The 19,852-nt window shown below is 45.0% G+C and overlaps 1 protein-coding gene across 2 annotated transcripts in view; it reads left to right on the forward strand.

The window, feature by feature from the left end:
- The window catches only part of ABCA12 (ATP binding cassette subfamily A member 12), a 104,327-nt gene that overhangs the window by 37,585 nt on the left and 46,890 nt on the right, over positions 1-19,852 (forward strand). For both annotated transcript variants that reach the window (XM_032114071.1, XM_032114070.1), the window contains exons 3-13: positions 2,581-2,728; positions 4,967-5,055; positions 6,082-6,191; positions 6,924-7,109; positions 7,954-8,132; positions 11,079-11,191; positions 12,279-12,375; positions 12,504-16,652; positions 17,270-17,385; positions 18,017-18,123; positions 19,566-19,819. In XM_032114071.1, coding sequence (XP_031969962.1) covers positions 7,020-7,109; positions 7,954-8,132; positions 11,079-11,191; positions 12,279-12,375; positions 12,504-16,652; positions 17,270-17,385; positions 18,017-18,123; positions 19,566-19,819 — 5,105 coding nt within the window. In that variant the 5' untranslated portion in view covers positions 2,581-2,728; positions 4,967-5,055; positions 6,082-6,191; positions 6,924-7,019. The remainder of the gene's footprint in view (positions 1-2,580; positions 2,729-4,966; positions 5,056-6,081; positions 6,192-6,923; positions 7,110-7,953; positions 8,133-11,078; positions 11,192-12,278; positions 12,376-12,503; positions 16,653-17,269; positions 17,386-18,016; positions 18,124-19,565; positions 19,820-19,852) is intronic.

The raw sequence follows: 19,852 nt of genomic DNA on the forward strand, positions 1-19,852 counted from the left end.
AACGAGTTCTTCACAGGCATTGTGCCACCACCACAAGTGGCAGCACTTCCAAACTTCAGGTCACAAGTTCCTGGCTCTTTATATTTGAGGCTGCTGTTTCAAAAGAAAAGAAAGAGCCGATACCATCACTGTGCTCTTACGCTGAACACCTCGCTTGTGAAGAGCAGCTGATTGTTTAATTGCCCACTTAGTTCAAAGTGTGCCACCTTTGAGTCCAATTCTAACATTTGTTATTGCTGTTTGTACCTCAAGGAAGAGTCTTCCTCTGCTCTGGATTCATCAGGATCTCTTTGGTTAATCACCTCTGTAAACTGTCTCTGGAGAAGACCAGTACTCCCCAGACCCATCTTTGTGTTCCCTGTTCAGCCTTTCCCTGAGGAGTTACACAGCTTTAGCTTCTCCTGGTCTACTAAGAGACATGAGCTTATCTCCTGGCCCTGGTGGTCGTTGGTAGATGTGGAGGGCAGTGAAGGGTGGAGCTGTTTCCCTCCCAGCTCCTACACATCATTGTGGCTATGCCCTCCATCCCAGGTCTCATGGCTTCCCACGTCTTTGACGCTTCATTCTGGTAGGGACACCAATCCAGTGAGGTCTGTAGTGTGCATTTTTGAATTGGTGTGCAGGTCAATGCCCTGCATGGGAATGAGGATGTGGGAGATCAGAAGGAAGATGCGAGGAAAATGTCCGTGTGTGCAGGGTTGTAATTGGTGATCCCAAAGGGCAAACACCACAGACATGGCAGGGATATTCACACAAGGGTGCTTCCAGATTAAAGTGTCCTGCTCTAAAGTTTCCCTCATGGCTAGCAGGTAAATTACCCTGCAACACGTTTAGAGTGGTGGATGCTTGGTCCTGTGGCCCCAACACCAGAAGTTCTGCCTGTAGGGATAAGAGAGCTGTTTTACTGCCCTTGGTGCTCTGTAGTTACCAGGAGCTGGTTCAGCCAGCTGTGTAACTCCTGAGGGAATGAGGGAGGGAAGGGTGTAACTCCTGAGGTGACTTGAGGGATGCGGGGAGTGTTGGGGGAGCTTCCCATGGCAGGTAGCCTTCTCCTCTGGCAGCATCCGTGTCCTCTAATTTTCTCTTGTACACCTAACTCTCCACTGAGGTGTAGAAGAGAATCACACCACCATCAGAGTGGGTACCTGTACCTCTGCAGGTCTCAGAGGCCTCTGTGCCACTTGCTGTCTTGCTCAGTGGGAGCTCCTGTGCTAAACCATGAGCTCTTGTGTTCATGTGCTGAGGAAAGCTCAGGAAAATCCAGTCTCCATCCAGGAGACCAACAGCCATGGACTCCATCTACTCCTGCCAAGGCCTCTGGGAGCATCTGGGGTTTGAGCACTGCTCTAATGAATAACTGTTGTACAAATGTAGCACCGTGTCCTTGGTGAAGGGGTAAGAGATAAAGCTGTGCCTGGGTGAGAGTCACAGGGCATCTTTGAAGACTAAAAGAGCAAGGTGATCAATTACCACAAGCCTGCCTGCAGGCCTTTAGCAAATCTGGCTCCTTTCCATAGCAGAAATAATAGCAATGTCCTTTGCCAGGTAATTTTCCAAATGATTATTTTAAATAATATGTTGCTGTGATCCAGCAAAAGAGTTTGAAGATTTATGGGAGCGTTTGTCTCCAAGAGGAAGAGCAGCCGTGAACTCTGCGGGCTGGCAGCGAGCAGCACGGGGCAAGTGGCACATAAAACACTCGAGTGTCTCATTGCTCAGGTCCACTCTGTGTCTGGAGAAACGGGAGACAGGGACACAGAGCTCATCCCTCAGCACTGGCTGCCAGCATCCCAGGTCACCAGGCAGATGGTGCTGGAGCTGCTCTGAGCTGGGCGGTGGTGATGGATTCCTCCTCTGCCTTCCCAGGGCAGCTCTGCACAAAAGGCAAAGGATGTTTGTTGGTCCTGGATCCTCTGCCCCTTCCTGTGGTAAAAGCTGAGACAAAGCCCTGTTTTAACAGCCTGGCTTGGAAATAGAGATTGTGGTGTTGCATAGAAGCTAGTCCAACAAGTGTTGGAGAACACATTCTCATGGGTGCTTCAGGTTACTCTGGCCATGTGCCTGCTTTTATTTCACTTCACTTTTTAAAGACAGAATTAGGATATCTTAATCTAAGGGGTTTTTTTTTTTTTTTTGTCATTTCTTGCCTGTTCTTGGATCGTGGAGTGGAGGGGGGAAATCTGCAGTTGCTTCAGGACTGACAGGTATCCTATGAACAAATAGCTTGGCTCTTCTTCCTATTAACTGGGACCCTGAACAACTGGGTCTAGTGGAAGGTGTCCCTGCCCGTGGCAGGCACGTTGGAACTGGACAACCTTCAAGGTTTCTTCCAAGCCAAACCATTCTATAATTCTATGATTAAATAGCCTGTGATGGCTTTGTCAGTGTTGTGGAGGTGCTTATAGTGGGATTTGGCAGATGACACTGCCTGGGTAGAGTCAGTGAAAGGAGCCTCAGTGAAACTGAGAATCTGTCCTGTCGTTTAGGAAGGGAAAATAGCACATCCTGACAGAAACATATGGCCAAAAAGTGCGTGTCCTCATCATCATAATGGCATTTTCTCTCTCTTTCTTCCTCCAGGTTATCTTGCACCCCGAAACCTTCCCAGCGCAGGCTTCTTCCCATTCCTACAAACAGTGCTGTGTGATTCCGATGCCAGGTGTAAGGGCACACCATACACACCAGAAGATCTGCTGCCAAGACTCAATGACATCTCATCCCTCAGACTGTAAGGGAATCTGAATATTTCCAGGTGTTAGGAACTGTAAAACAAAGCCTGTTTTGAGGGGGAGGGAGCATCCATGCATGTCTGCATGTACGTACAAGTTTGTCCATGACAGATACACCTCAACTACCTGTTCTAACAGATATCTGACACTTAGAAAAGAGAATATCAGCTGCAACATGGACACTTCAGAAATAATCACCTTAGGGAAAGCTCTCAGGAATGTGTCCACTGATTCAGGCTTGAATCTTCTGCTGAAGAGAATTTTGCTCCCCGAGAAAGCTCTTCAGCTCACCCAGATCAAAGCAAAGGAACTTTTTTTTTGCATGACTGTGGGTCAGGTCAGTGATAAGACTTGCCCCCAGAGCAGCCCAGAATGCTGATCTGCCACTGGGAGGGATCAGTTCAGGATGCTTTGGCTGGAAGTCTGGATGTTAGTTCTGGAGCAACTGCTCTTTGAGCAGGCCCTCCAGGTGCCAGCCAGAACAGGTGTCCTCTCTGGAGGCCGTCAGATGTGTTGGGAAGCACACGAAAAGGGAGAAACAATTTTTGCCCACAAAAGCACAGAGATTTGCAGTGTGGAGCTGGCTGGGCACGTTTTGTTGGAATGTCAGTTTGCTGAAATGGAAATGTTCAGCAGGAGCATTTCAATTTCTTGATGTTCCAATTGAAGCCAAGTAGCATTTGCTTTGAGGCATGCCAGCCAGGGTGGTTTCTGTGTCTCAGCTGCCCAGTTCTGACACACCCCCAGGGAACATGCCATGCTGAGGCCTGGCTGGTTCATGGAGAGCTGAAAATCTGGGCATCTCACAATGGCCCTTGTTGCTTGTCTTTGCTCTCAGGTGAGAGGCTGCTCCATAGTGGTTGTGTCAGAGCCTGAAAATCCCTCTTGGCCAGAGCTTGAGAGTCTGAAGAGCTAAAATGGGCCTCACCAGAGAGCACATCAGGCAGGATGGGGCATCCTGGGGTTGGTGGCTCCTTAAGGATCCTCCTTAGTGCAGAGAGAGTGTAATTTCCTAGGCCAAGTCAGAATCTCTCCATGGGTGGGAAGGATGACTGAGGATGTGGGCGACTGAAGTTGCACAAGGTGAATCCTAATCAAATTCAAGGTCATGCAGCAGAAGAGAGGAGGGAAGGCAAAACCACATGGAGACTGGATGCCTGGATTCACAGCTCCTTTCCTCAGTGTCATTGATTTTCCCTGGGCATGTTAAACAATGGTTCATTTGGGGTATTGAAATGAAGAAATGGGAGCTTCTAGTGCCAAAGCTGGAGGTCTTCCATGGGTTTCAGTAGCTACACATCCTTCTTGCTTTCTGTTTTTTGTTTCTGAAAAGCTGTTTAGGAAATAAGTGGTTTTTCCTGCCAAATGAAAATCAAAGAATTTGGCCAAATTTTACATCAAGAGTGTGAGTCATTAACAGGCATCTTGACCACTCTTGATGCTCAAAGTTGTCTGTGTGAAGTATCATTATAGATATGTGGCCATACCTACCCTTGTATGGTCAGTGTCAGCCTTACAAGGGAAAACACCTACTGTTAAGTAGCCACAGCAAAACTAGCAGGAGAGAGCAGAGTCTAAAACCTCAGGAAAAGATTCCTTGGGAAGGGGAAGGCTCCAGATGAATAGGAGCAGGATCCCCATGGGTGAGTTTGTCACAAAGTGTTTGAGCTGTGGCCCTTCACTACCTGGATAGATTATTTTGTAATACTCAGCTAATCGAGGCTGTTTTTCTCCTCTCCCATTGTGCGACTTACTGAAGCTCTTGTTAAGCTGTTTTATAACTTTCCCTAAAACTGTGTATAACCAGTGGTCAGCAGAGAAAATGGGTGAGGTTCTCACCTTTGATTCTGTTCCTTAGAGGCATTTACCAAAGTGTGCAAGGTGTTACTTGAAATTTCCCTTAATAAAAGGAAAGTCCAAAAGCCAAGCTCAGCAACGACTTCTTCCACCCTTTTCTCCTGTAGTGAAATGTTTGGGAAGGATGAACAGGTCCTGTTGCCTGGAAGGATTTCTTGGTAAGGCCATGTACTTTGTAGCCATGGTTCTGTACTTTTGCTTCCCCAAGATATGTGCCAGGCCTCCAGAAGGAACCAGGCTTTTGCATAACCCAGATTTCAACACACCTGCCACGAAATCCAGCCATAGACACATTCTGAGTTAAGGCAGTAAAGCATAAGTTAATTATAAGAAATTCTGGGAGTTGTTACAGGTGTCTCTTTCATTCTTCTTTCCCCCAGCAAGCACAGGAGCTCATCCAGTGTAGCCAAGGACAGGCAGCCATCATCATGGAGTGTGGAGGGTCCGGAAAGCAGGAATGCTTCACTGGGTAGGTTACTCGTTGCTCTGGGAATGCTGACCTTTTGAAACTCTCTGGACAGAGCTGCAATTCTTAGAGCACTGCTGAAATGATTCATGTGTTTCATAGAGGCACGTGGCCATGGCCACGACATTAGTGTAAATTCTTGGGAACAAGTACAAGTAACTGTCTGTAGAAAAGACTTTGGAATTTGGCCAAGGAACCAGGATTAAAAGGTTGTGCTTCACAGGAGCAATGCAAGATCACAGATTGATTGGACATTAATTAGAGACCTGGCTATTTGTGGAATATTGCCCTTTTACTGCCCACAAATTCTCCATAAACAGCTTATGATTTCTTTTCAAGTGTGTTTTTATCCACGGTTATCCAGCAAATAAGTTGTCTTCTGTGCCAGAGTGGATATTTATTGTTGGTGATGTTCTCCTCTGATGTGATTCTCTTTCCTGAAGGAACTTTCAGACTGAAAGTTACCATGAAATCATTACAATTATTATTTATTGATGGTAATGGCTGGTACAATCTGCAAGCCATCATGATGGATAGTCCTTTCTGCAGGGAGCTCACGATGAAGTGAATGATTACAGATTTGCATTTGCCTGTTCTGCTCCAGCCATTCACTGTTCCAATTAGCATTCCTGCCAGCACCCTCTGTGGTGCACAGACAGAAAAAGGCTGAATGCAAAAGGGACCAAGTGCAGAGGCGTGGGGGGGGAAAGTAAATCAATGAACAGTTATGGGAGCTACTGACTCATGTTGATGCTCAGCAAGGATCTCAGTTCTACGTTTTATTAAAAAAAAAAATTAAAAATGATAGGTCGTGGCCCCATGTAACAAGTTACAGTGTCATCCAGAATGTAATTGTATCAGAAAAAAACCTGAAGTACTTACAGGATGCCACTGGCTGTACCTTTGGAAACAGATTAATAACAATGGTGCACCCAAAGCCATGTGTAGCTGTCCTCTGCAAGAGTTTTATGTAGCAAAGAGGTTTTAAAAGACATAAGTAAAATACAGTGTTTCAAACTGTTATTGCAGCATTTGGGGATTTGGTATCACATGGAGAGAAAAACCTTCAGAACATTTCATCACCATCCAGCTTGACTTCCAGCACCAACACGTTCAACAGGATCCTCAGTTTTGGGAAGGTAAGTCTGTATTTGCATAGTAGCTGAGTGTGAACATTTATGTATCCTCATACTTAAAGAATTACAAGCTCCAAGTACCAACACACAGCTTTTATTGCTTTAGGATCTCTCCTATTATGTGAATGAGCTTTATTTTGGAAACATAGTGATTGTGGGTGGATTTTTAAGCTTTGTGGAAAGTTTTTTATCCTCTAGGCAGAAACCAGGCAAACCTTGGGACATAATACTATGAAATATAAAATATAGTCACACACAATACCCTAAGATACTTTGTTCAGAACTTGTGTGAGTTAAGGTGCTTGCAGTATATTTTCTTTCTTATGAAATTAAAGATACGGTGTCACAGGCTTTGACATTCAGGTATTTATTTGCCCATGACAGTCATGCAGTGGCATCAGAGGCACTGTGTTTATTATGTAGGTATCGAATATTTACAGGATCAATTCCTTTGTGACAGAAATTTGGTACAATGTAATGGACACTTTCTGTGTTTTGGTGTCAAGGCCTACAAACACTTATACACACATTTCTCTGTACAATATATGAGGAGTTTGAGAGGATTTAGTGACACTGTTCAGCTGTTAGAATTCTGCCTATGTGTAAGTGCTTGTAACCACAATGCTTTTCACATGTCACTGCTCTCCCTTAAAAAAAGCCTCATCACTGCCTTTAAAACCATCCCAAGTACACTGTTGCTTTACAGCTGCCCTGAATGTTTTGTTGTTCTTTCAGAACCAGCCCCAACACTCCACTGCAGGGAATCTCAGGGCCCTGCTGTGTGAGGTCTTGTCGCGGTACCTGGCACATCCCGGTGCCACCGGAGGGAGCATGGCAGCCAATATCCACCACACCTTCTGCTTCACCCACTCGTCACTTCTGGAGTCGTTTGCCCAGGAGTTCAGGAGCCAGCTCTCCCAGGTGGGTGCCTGGGACCTTCCCTGGGGACTGCAGCTGGGAGTTGTTCCTTCCCTGGGAACTGCTGCAGCAGTTCACACACGTCAGGCAGTGTTTGGGAGCTACCACATGGCCCCTCGTGGGCAGGAGTTGCTCATCTCTGTTCCCAAGTACAAGTAGGGCACAGTGAGGCTGAGTTAATTCTTGTGCACGCAGTTAGCCCAAAGACCTCCAAGCTGAGTACGTGGCTTGAAGGCCAAGGATCATCCAGCCATCAGCTCGTGGCCACTGAGGGTTCTCACACACCTGGGCCTTGCTTCTCCTCTTTGTTTGCCCTGCTGCAGTGACAGGTCAATAGAGCAGCGTGAGGATGTGGTGTAAATAAGAATGTTTAAACCTTGGGAAGGCAATAAATTTAATTGTGTATTACCTCAGCTGTATAACTTCATCCAGTGACTCCTGCATCTGATCCAACAATTCATGATTGAAGCAGTAGTTGTCTTTGGAAAGCAATATAATTAAAGCAAATTAATCCTTTAAAGGTGAAGCCTTCTTTTTTTTTTTTCTTCTTTGCCAGGGTTAGGATTGATATTAATTTTCTTGTATTCCTAGTCTTTGGATTCTTCAGGACATTGTGAATCGTAGGGCTTGTCTGAACAGAGAATTTATTGTACAACCTGGGGTGTGAAGGTAAAGCACAGTCACACTCTCAGTTATTGCCTGTCCTTTGAATGTATTGTTTGCAGATTTGCATGCAAGTACAGTGCCAGCTGAAAAACATAAAAAGGACCCCCCGGCAGCAAGGCTTGTGGTTATTAAACAATTTCTTCTGGTTCTTAAGTAATTTCATACGTTTTTATTTGTTAAGGTGCAGCACAACCCACAGTACCAGGAGACCTTTGTCAACGAAATGGTCTCGTTTCTGAGGCTCGTCTCCCAAGTGCAGAATGACACCTCCCTGTGGCACCTGCTTTTGCTGGCCCCAGATGTGTTCCAGGACAACATGCAACTGCAAGACATAATTGATTTCCTTCAGAATCCAAGCAGGTAAAATAGAGAAAATGGCAGGAGAAGCACCGAAAGTTGGTTTGTGTATTGGCCTCTAAGGACATTACCTCTCCTCTTGAGGGAAAGGTGTTACCTTAAAAGTGTGATTTGTTTGGGGAATGATGCAGCTCCACACTAATGCATCTCTAAAGGTGTCCATGGACTGTGAGCAGTGTGTTGTTTTTCAGTGACTCTTGTGTCATTCTTTTAATGGGAACTTGATATAAACCCTTGAGTTTTCTCCCAGCCTGCTTAGAGGCACTGTCATACCCTTGTGCAGATAAAAAGCTGGTGAGTCACAGCCACTGCCTTTGGTGGAAGAAAAGCCCTCCTGGCTGGGTGAAGAAAGCAGCCGGCTGCTTCTTTCCAGAAAAGCTCAGAGCCAAGATCAGGTTGCTTTGGAACACCTCAGGCACTTGTAGAGGAGCCATAATGTTGTTTTTTAAAACTGACTACCTAATCTGCTGCTGGTTTAATCTTTCAGGACTGGTCCCAAGAGGGCAGAAAGGAGAGGGAGCCTAGTTTTCTAACATATGGGCTTTAACATGTCTGACTTGGAGAATAAAGTGCCAGTTATGCACTTGCTCAATGGTTATAGTTAACCATTATATATGATATGATATGATATTTATTATATATATTATATTTAAGGCACAGCTGGCTTAACTGCATTATTTAACTGTGCTGAAATATTTGATGCAGTTTGCACCTAGGACAATAGAAATTTCTAAAACAGGCTTAGGCTTGAAATCCTTTTCCTGGTCTGTACTTGGGCTAAACTCTCCCTGATCTCCAGAAGACTTGAATTACTCAAGATTAAGGGACTCTGTTCCAAGTCATCTTCTGGATGTGTGACTGACCCTGCTATAAAATATTCTGGATAGTCCAGTTGTTACAGCACATGGAGGACACCAAGAAACAGCATTTTCAGACTGCTTTTTGTTTTTATCTTGCATACATGAGCAGTTGGGTAAAGATGTCAAAAGAAGTTGTAGAAACTTTGCCACTTTGATTGCACCCAGGCTTAGAGGGACTCACTTTTGATCGCTGGTGTGTTGCCAAGGCACTTAAAAACCTGTGCATTTAATATCAAGGTAATTTTCCATGCTGCATTGTGAGACCCATGTGTAAGTTGTAATGTCCTTATCCTTAAAGGAGTCAGTAGCAGTGTGGCAAGAATTGTAATTTCATTCAGAAACGTTTTGTTCATGCTGCTGTTTCAGTCACAGGATTATTGCATTTGTTTGCATTTACTGGCTCCCAGAACCCAGCCTGAGAACCAGCCCTGTTTGAGTGCCCAGGGAGAATTAATATTTACTGTGCTGCTCTGCTTTGCTCTACAGCTGCAGAACTGGGCGAAGTTGTCATAGGCACGACAAAGAGGCACATAGAATTTCATCACCAGAACTGTGCAGTGCTTTTATGCCTGGCATCTGGCACTGTAAATGCATGAGTAAAGAGTTATTGCAAAGAGATTGCACAAATAGTACTTTTAATGATGCTTACAAAAGCACATCTTAGCGAGCCTGGCCACGTCTCTTACTCAGGCAGGACCGAACTCCTAAAGAAGTGCTGCACATGGAAATTTTTTTTTGTGGTAGAAATATGAAGGTATAGAAGAAAAGAACTTTTGCTCGTTGTGGCATCTGTATTAACCAAGTGATAAACACCACCACTGTGAAACAGTAACTTCCAAGTCGTGAATCCTATAGAAAGTTTAGCAGACGATTTTATTACTCACAAAAACCTGTTTTGCAGACTTATTTCACGAATGTTCCTGTTTGTTGCTGTAAGACAGCACATAGCTGAGCTTTTTCTCCACAGCCAAAGTCTGCAGAAGTCCTGCAAGACTGAAATAAAAGGGCAGCAACAACACTTGTTTCCATGTTTGCTGCCTTCTGATCCGCGTGACATGCATCCTCTTTTGGCAGCCTGTGCCTGCCTCCTCCTTGGCTCTGCCGTTGCTCAGCTAAATATGTCACTTATAACTGAGTTTCTTCCCCTCTAAGACTCTTACAAGCACATCTGCAGAATGAAAATGCCAAGCACCAAGCCTACGAAACCTGCATGGAGACGTTATGTTAAATTAGGAGAGAAGAGATCCCCAGTGCTCTGTCCTCAGTAGCAGCCTGTTCCCACAGATCAGTATGTATTTATTCATGTCACTGACATCAGCCCAGCCAGGTTCTTTATGTATTATGTACAGAACTTCAGGCAGGTGAGAGAGAGATGGTGCATTTCAGTGACCCCATGCCTACAGTGAAGAGCTACTCTTTATACAGGAGAAGCAAAAGGGACTAATAATCACAGTGAAGTTTTCAGTAACCTGCACACCTGAGCAGGCAGTCCTGTAAATGAGTTCCTCTGTGCTACAATATGCCCGATTATCAGCTTATTCCTTCCTAAGACTGAAAAACATTCCTTGCTTCCCTGTCAGCCCAGCTATTACAGCATAAAAGAGGAAAGAAGGAGAATTGGAAACGGCAACAGTTTTTTGTAATTGCTTCTTCCTTCCACAGATGTGTTTCCCCTCGGGATCCCTGCTCTCTGTGGAGCCTTGTCTCCTTCGTTCTTGGCTTTTTTAGGAGGAAATTCCCCCGCAGCAGTGAATGACATGGCTGGTGTGTCACCTGGGTGTTTTCTGAGACCTGCTGGCAGAATTTAAGTGGCCTGCAGATTGTACATAACTCTCTGAACAAGTGCACCTAGTGAGTGCCACACGTGTTTGTGCTAATATGATGCCATGGCCTTCCCATCAAAGCCCCTGGTGTTTGTATCCTGTGCATGATCAAACAAATAATTAAAAATAGGGGCTATGTCTTGTCTGTCAGACATTTTAAGAATGATAGGCTGTACTCCAGCTGTTTCCTATTAGAATATTTGTTCTATTTCTTCTCATAAACCTGTAACCACAATTCATTTTTCTTTCCCCCCCCCCGCCTTTAGTGTTGTGCTGGCAGCTCAGAATGTCTCTGCATCTCTTGTGGGTGATGATGGATTCAAAACTGTTCAGAATGGGGCTACAGATTCTCCACATACCCTGAACTGCTTGGAGCAAGGTAAGACTCCTCCATTGAGTCATATCTCTGCTGAAAACCTGTGGTGCTGAGGAGAGGCAAACTGCAGGCTAGTAAGTAACCATACAGATTGCACACATTATGCTGAGTTCAGGGCTCAGCGTAATGGATTCTTCTTTCAGCTTTTTACAAATGCGAGTAAAATGCCTCATTTCAAACGGAAAAGTAAAAAAGCTTGGTTTTGTCAGTAGACAATGAATTAACATGAGTTTGCAGCCTCAGTGGAAATGGGGAGCAGTAATGTTTTACCTTGATTCGCTTTTTTGGGGGGTGATGTCAAAATCTGCCTCTGGTTGTGGGCTCTGTCAAACTCAGCTCGGTGTGTCGAGGCAGGGGCTGGGGCTGGGCTGCAAAACAAGCTTAAATTAGCTCTTCCTTTAAATCCCTGTCCCTTCCAGCAGAGACAGTGCTGGATATCCCCCTCTAACTGGGGATCTGTGAGCAGGCAGGGGAAAGGAACAGCAGCTAAATGCTACAAGGGACAGATGGGTAATGCTGTCTGTCCTCTACTTGTTTCATGGAGATTGTGGAAGTTGAGGTGGATAAGAAGAAAGATGAGATGTGCAAGTAGGGAAAACATGGAGAAGTGGCTGGTGAGAGGACTGGACACATGGGGACCTCTAGATGAGTGTAAATGGCTGTGGGAGACATAAATGATGCTGCAGACAGAGCTTATGTGTGAGCAGTAAAAAGCAACCCTAAATGAAGGGAAGGAAACCATAATAAATACCTGGCCACCTTACCCTGCATTACTGATAGCAAAGTGCTCCTAAAGCAGGAGGAGACCTCTGTTAGCGTCCAGATCACAGGAGCAGTGAATTGTTCCTGAGTGATTTCAGCATGCAAAGTAATTTCTAGGATGCCAGGCAGCATCCTCACTTCCCTCGAAAGGCCAGGAAGAGTTACACCCCAAAAGAACACTCAGATTTGTAACCAGCATATTGTGGCTTGTGGTAGGAGCCTAACTTTGTATGTGCACATTATCCCAGATAGATTTGCCATTGTAGCACTTCTCAGGTTCCAAAATTACATGATCTTTACTAATACACTTTTCACATTTTTGTTGTAGATAAAGAAAGCAGTTGGCTGACCAGATCTATTTGTAATTCCTTTGTTCACTGGAAAGACAATCACACTTTAGTATCTGAATTGGAGGAAGTTCTAAGGTGAGACATTAGCTAAAGGGATATTACTAACAGTGTAATTCAAATCTACGATCTTTGCTCTAAATCACCTTACATTTCCACTTGCATTGATTTCATATTCACTAAAACACTTTTTTGTTCCCCTCCAGAAAAATAAGGTCACCAGAGATTGGTGGAAAGCACTCCAAGAGGTCCATTAATTCAGATGATTTAGAAGCCATACAAAAGCATCTACATCGTTTAAAAGGCTTTGAGGAAAAAATGAATAGAAGTGAATTAAAAAGCTTAAATCTATTCAGAAATTTGAAGAATGAAACATTACAGAAATTGTATGCATTTCTTGAACTGGGAATGAATCCACATCATTATTATAAATTAAAGGAACCATATAATAAGGAAATAATTGATGAAATCTATAACTTCACATCACTGCAATTACAGAGTGACTTTAATGGGACTTCCATTTTCAATACAATGACCCAGTGGAAAGAAATTCAGAGGGCTTTAAAATTAGCTACAATGCTTTGGAATCCAGCTCTGCTAAATAATTCTAATTTTAGTACACTGCAAACTAAGGATGCTCTCAAAATGTTGCTCTCCACAAGCATGCCATCACTTCTGGAAGGTCTCAGAGACCGTTTGGGTGGAATGCGAGAAATCCCATCTGTGTTTTCTGATGATCTGCTTGAGCCTGAGTCCTACAGAAACTTCCCAGAGCAGCTCCTAGCTCTCCAGAAGATGTTTTTTAGAATGACAGGCACAAATGTAGGTTATCAGTACCTCCTGCTGCCTGTGTTTGAGCTGATGAGGGCTGTAGAGAAGTCCATGGGTGAGGCCTGGTGGGATGAGTTGAATGTCTACTGGCGCATTGGGGAGAAACTGAGATCCATGAAGTGGAATAACACAGCCATCATTGCCTATGGGCAGTTTTTGGAGGTGTTAAACAGCCATTTGCAAAAGCTGAGCAACAATTCAAGTGCTGTCCTCAGTGAAGAGTTGGAGCAGCTGTCAGAATTTATAACAGCCGTGTTTAAAGAGTTTGGGGAAAGCTCTGGAGTAGCCAATATCTCACAAGTCACTCAAGCTGTCCAAAAGACGTTGGACGTGTTAAAAGACCTACAGCTGCGTTATAATGTCAGCAAATTAAAATCTATAGAACTTTTCTTTAATTTTGACAACAAAACCTTCGAGAGCTTGTCTGAACTTCTGAGAACAGGAATGAAAATCCTTCATTCTACAAGTGCCAGTGAAGGTACCAGTGAAGACATAATTAACCCTATCTATAATTTAACTAATCTTCTACTGCAGGAGTTCAGCCAGTCTCCCTCACAGCACAATACCTCACTACAGGCAAAAATTTGGGAGTTCCTGCATTTAGCCTTGGGTCCTTTCCTTGAGAACAGCAGCAATGGCTATAGGACACTCCAGAATTGCTCCTTTGAGGATGTGCTCCACGTAGCCCTTGAGGTGCTGTTTGAAAATGCCACTCTGAGGGAGTCCTCAGCCAGGAGCCCCTGCAAGCCCCTCTTGGATTCCTTGGGTGTGGAGGGTGGGACAGGGAGCAATGACACCTTTGCCAGGGTGTTCCAGCTGGCCATAACCAACCTGGAAGTGTCCCCAGAGTTTGCTGCTGCCTACAAGAACAGCAGGGAGCGCTTTTTCAAGGAGCTGTCGTGCCTCACCCGAGCTCTGCGTTTTTCTCTGAGTTTCCTTTCCAAGTTAAATCTTGTCTCCAAGCTGGGAAACTCCTGGCTCCAGGAGAAGGCGAGAGCTCTGAGTGCAGCCACGGAGGGGCTGGTGCAGGGTGGTGCTTCGTGTCCCATCCCAGCCCAGGATGTGGGTGATGTGCTCCCATCCCAGCTTTTGAAGGTGCTCCTTCCTGCCCTGCTGAATGACACAGTGCTGAGCTCCCTGAACTTCTCTGACAGCTCAGCAGACTGGGATGGGCTGCCTGTGTTTTCCCATCTGTCACCATCTGCTTCCATGAGGAACAGCAGTCTATACGAGCTGCTGCAAGTGGGCAGAGCTGCCTCCAGCCAGCCCGAGTGGGGACACTTCTCCCGGCTGTGGCACGCCACTGGCAGCCTGCTGACCTCCAAATGGAGCCTAACAGAAGTGGCTGAATATGTGGAACTCCTGCACATTTTGAAGAAAGCTCTAATCCTTGTGGACTTTGGGGTAGCTCCTGGAAAAGCACTGGTGCATCAGATCTTTCATAATTCTACTGAAGCAATTAAATCCTCAGATCTGAGTGATTTGTATAGTTCATTAAAACTCTTTTTCAGTTCAACTTCTGCCACAGACAGCACACTGGACTTGGAAAGAATATTTCAAGAAATACTTCCTCTGTATGAAGGGGGTGGTGAAGGATTGTTCTACTCTAATCCCTATGGAAAAGAAAATCAAGATATTCTAACTATGGCTGCAGTGATTTGGAACAAGATAATTTTAAACAGGACTCATTTTAGTACAGAGAATGCATGGGAGGTTATCAAAATGATTGCACTCGATGCAATCTCACTTGAAGACATTGAAAATTATCTCAGCACAAATGAAGAAGTGGCATCATTATTTTCTGACTTCCTGTTGACCCCTGGAACTTCTGAAAATGTTGCAGAACACCTCTTGTTCCTTGAGCAGCTTCTTGGTGTGATGGCAAAGGTGAATGCCAGTGATCATTATCTGCTGATCTCTTCTTTGTCTAAGCTAATGCAGAAACTCCAGAGTGGCCCTCCTGGAAGGCAGGAAAATGAACTTGGTGCTTTCTGGCGTATTGCTGAAGGTCTCCAGTCCTTGAACTGGAATAGTACAGACAGTCTCACTGCCCAGTCACTTCTAGACATGCTACAAAATCTGCTAAATACCATGGAAAATGACTCCAGTCTTCCTTTCAGTAAGGAACTGAAGCAGATGCTAAACATTGCATCCTCCATCTTTGAGCTGTATGATGATGAAGACTCCAGGGGAACCAACATTTCCATGTACTTGCAGGCCATGCAAAGGGGTATCTTAACTTGGAAAGGTTTGCAGAAAAGGTATAACATCAGTGAGCTTGAAGCTATCAGCCTGGTACTTGATTCTTACAGTAACCGTACCCAGAGACTCATGGAAATGTGGAGAGCAGGAATGAAAGTTCTTCATGACACCAACTTAAACAAAACACTTGAGGAAAAAATGAATGTTGTCTATAATTTCTCTCATTTCCTGCTGCAGGAGTTCAGCCAGTTTCCCTCACAGCACAATACCTCACTACAGGCAAAAATTTGGGAGTTCCTGCATTTAGCCTTGGGTCCTTTCCTTGAGAACAGCAGCAATGGCTATAGGACACTCCAGAATTGCTCCTTTGAGGATGTGCTCCACGTAGCCCTTGAGGTGCTGTTTGAAAATGCCACTCTGAGAGAGTCCTCAGCCAGGAGCCCCTGCAAGCCCCTCTTGGATTCCTTGGGTGTGGAGGGTGGGACAGGGAGCAATGACACCTTTGCCAGGGTGTTCCAGCTGGCCATAACCAACCTGGAAGTGTCCCCAGAGTTTGCTGCTGCCTACAAGAACAGCAGGGAGCGCTTTTTCAAGGAGCTGTCGTGCCTCACCCGAGCTCTGCGTTTTTCTCTGAGTTTCCTTTCCAAGTTAAATCTTGTCTCCAAGCTGGGAAACTCCTGGCTCCAGGAGAAGGCGAGAGCTCTGAGTGCAGCCACGGAGGGGCTGGTGCAGGGTGGTGCTTCGTGCCCCATCCCAGCCCAGGATGTGGGTGATGTGCTCCCATCCCAGCTTTTGAAGGTGCTCCTTCCTGCCCTGCTGAATGACACAGTGCTGAGCTCCCTGAATGTCTCTGACAGCTCAGCAGACTGGAATAACCTGTCTGTGCTCTCCAGTGTGGCACAGGATGAGCTCCACAACCTGCTGCAGAGACTCCACAGCACCTTCAACCTCACTAAAGGGAGTTACTACACAAGTGTCTGGGATGTGTTTGACAGCTTCCTCAGCACCAAAAGGAATCCAGCCAAAGGAGCTTCCCTTGCAAGGCTGTTGGAAGCAGCGGCAAGCGACTCTGCCAGCAATCTGTCAGCTCTAGAAATCACAGAAGCCACCCTCTACATTCTCAAGGGCCTGAACATCTCTGGCCTGCTAAACGAATTCAATATAAGTTCCAGCTCAGCTTTTCTCTCCAACACAACCAGTTTTGACAGTGTGATTGATATCGTTGCTCATCACTTCATTGTCGTGGCAGAAACCCTTTACAACAAGACCCTGCCTTGGACTCAGAGTGACCACACTCTGTCCCCAACCAGCTTGATCACACGGTGAGTTTGGGTTTTGGGTAGTGCAATTCCATGGATGGATTGTGACCACTGCTCTTATTCTGGCATGAGAAGTATGGAATTCTCTTCCAGAGGAACAACCTAAGCCTGCAATCACCATAATTTAGGACACGAGGTATAATATGGGTTAAATTGAAGAAGAGGAAACTTCTCCTTGAGCTGAACATACAGCTAAAAGTCAGACTTTGAAAATATTTTGTGTGTTGGCACATACCAATTCACAGCAGATCAGAGTCCTGAAGGAGTCTTACCACCAGTGGTAGGCTCTTTGGAAACCCTTCTTTTGTGGGATGACTCTCTAATTTTTGGTCCTCGGTCTCTCCTAGGTGTGCCTTTCCATCTATATAATGCATCCATCACATAGATGTGAACCTTTCAAGTGTGTTTTCTTATTTTGAGAGTGAATGACAGCTTTGGGAAATAACAGCAAAAAGACCTGATGGTATAAAACTGGGAGGGTACCCACTTAGGAGAGGTGGCTTTCATCTGGAATTCTTATTTACTCTGCCAAGGAACAGCATCCACAGCTGACATGTTGCTCACTAATATACCTTGTTTTTGAAAGAGAAGCTGATTTAAATTCCTATCTTCTTTTTCAGATTTCTGTTTTTAGAATTTGAAAACACCATCTTGCAGGTGACAGCGAATAACAGCTATAACCCTTACCTGATGTGTTTAATAAATGCCACAGAAGCTGGAGACGGGGAATTGACAGGTGATCATGATTTCATTAATGCTGAGAGGCCTCAGCTGGAACGTGTCCTGCCTGGTTTTTGTCTGATGGTGTGAAGGAATGGTGCTACGTGGCTTTGTCTGCTGGCAATTAACTGGAGCTGTGAGACCTGGGGAAGCCAGACTCGGGTTTTGTTTGAGTTATGTCACACTGCGATTTTAAGTTTCCATCCCAGTCTCTCCAGAAGGCACATCTCCTCCTCTCTGTGTGATGACAGGTTGCTGACACTCAGACAAAGCAATCTTACAAATAGAAACCTCTTTCCCTTCACAGCTTTATGTAGCTGTGAGATGACAGCAGTTATTCCTGAGAGTTAACATGGTATTTCACATAGATATTCATCATTTGTGCTTATTGTAACACCTGAGAGGTTTTACCTGTTACCAGGATGGGGTGGATTTCACTAGGAGCAGAGCACCTACTTGAACTGGATTCATTACAGTCCAGATTACAACCTAGGCTGTGATCTGTGATTTCAGAGGTCCTCAGCCATGGGAGTTTGGTGGAAAGTAGCAATGATCAGTTGGCCTCAGAATAAAAGTGCTGATATTCCCATCTGTGAAGTTTCTGGCATTTTTGTCTGGAATAACTATTGTTTTTTTCCCCTGCACAGAAAACATCACACTGCTTTTGAAGCAAACTCATCTGAAAAAGAACTCTTTTATGCAAAATAATACCTCTGAGAAACATTCATCCATACCAGAGCTCCTGAAGCTAAAAGTGAGTCTGCTTAAAATGCTGACTTGAAGGACATCCCGCAGTGATACATGAATGTGCAATGGAAAAAATTTTCTTAAAAGAACAGCTGATAAAAACTAGGACTGAAACTCTGTGTTCTGCCTGCTGCCTGTATTTGAAGGTCACCTGTAAACTGGGTTGAGGAACTTGTTCTTTTATCTGTCCCTACTGAGTGTGCACCCGTTTTTTGGAGGAGGTAGAGGTGTTCCGGTCCTCCTGTGTGCTGGATAGGATGGCTCTGTTTTCCACCAGCCATCCCAGAAGGATGAGCACTGCAGAGATGGCCAGTAGCAGCATATTCCTCAGTGCACCAGTAGTTTTGAAGTTCAGTACATTGAGACTTGCTGAAGCACCTTGCAGAGCTGAGATCATTCTGGGATGCCTCAGCTTCACTTGAGGAGGAGGTAGGGAGGAGTTCTCGAAGGCACAGATAGGGATTAGATGCCTCTGCCCTGCTGAAAATCCACGGAATTGTGAATTCCTGATTGGCAGTTGGAAGCATGACTAACTGGGTTACTGCTGTGCCTAAGGAGCTCTACCAACACCAGCAGGGCTGGAGTCAAGTCCCCACATGCTCCCCTAGCCCCAGATGTCTCACAACACCAGAATGGCTTCTGAGATTAAGCACCAGTATTGATTCCCTGAGTTCCCTCCCCGGCTTTGGGTTTGGCAATGCCTCGTTTGAATAAAATGCTTCTTAGCCCATGCATTCATGACTGCACTAATAGCATGCATATACTTTAGACTATTGCTCCCTATGAGAAACAGCATTTAAAAGTCCTTTTAGAAAAATACAGCAGTATGCAATGTTGTTGCTGTGTAATATATCTGTAACAATAATATGACGAGCCTCAGTGTGACAGGTACTTAGAGGCATAAACCTGAAAATAATTCTTCCCATAAGAGCCTGATAATGTAAATAATGATGTCAGACAAGAGGGAAGCCCATGATAGCAAAGGACTATAATTTTACATGGGTTGGCAGATGAGGAAGCTCTGAGTTCTGGCCAAGTCTCTTTCCTGTGCTGCAGTAGATGACCAGGTGGTATTTGAAAGGCTAAACTTGTTGTGCAAGGTGGATTTATTTGGTCTCTGGGAAGATTAAAGAGTAAACAGGCAAGTCCAATGGAGTATTGCTGTCTGTGTGTGTTGGGCAGGGGAAATGATATGTTAAGGATTCCAAAGTTTTTTAGCTCCAGCCAGGTCTGCCGGAAGGTCACATAATGATTGTTACAAGCTGTTCTTTTGGAGACCTTTTGAATGAACTAAATATATATATATATATATTTTAAAATCTTAGTCCTAAGGAGAAACAGAAAGGGACAGTTAGACTCTTCAAAGCTTGCCTTTTGTAATTCCGTCATCTAACCTCAAACCCTGGTGCTTGTGCATTTGTCTTCCTTTTTTCAAAATGTCCTTTGAAGATCTCTCGCCTCCGGGGTCTGACAGCACTTCTGTGTGACTACAAGAGCTTCAAGTCAATGCAGCACCTCTGCCACCTCCCTGAGGTTCCCTTTGGGGAGCTGTGCGAGCGAGGCCAGTCTCAGGAGCAGCTCCTCCGTGCTGCTGAGCTGAGCAGCCAGCTTGTGACCAACGTACTGAATCACAGGAGGATCTCCCAGGAGCTCCAAAATGTACTCATTGGGGATGCCACAGGCATCCAGGCACAGCTGAAGTGGTGAGGCTCTCCCTCTGTTAGAGTTAGACTCTT

The sequence above is a fragment of the Corvus moneduloides genome, chromosome 7, assembly GCF_009650955.1.
Source record: "Corvus moneduloides isolate bCorMon1 chromosome 7, bCorMon1.pri, whole genome shotgun sequence".
Lineage (NCBI taxonomy): Eukaryota > Metazoa > Chordata > Aves > Passeriformes > Corvidae > Corvus > Corvus moneduloides.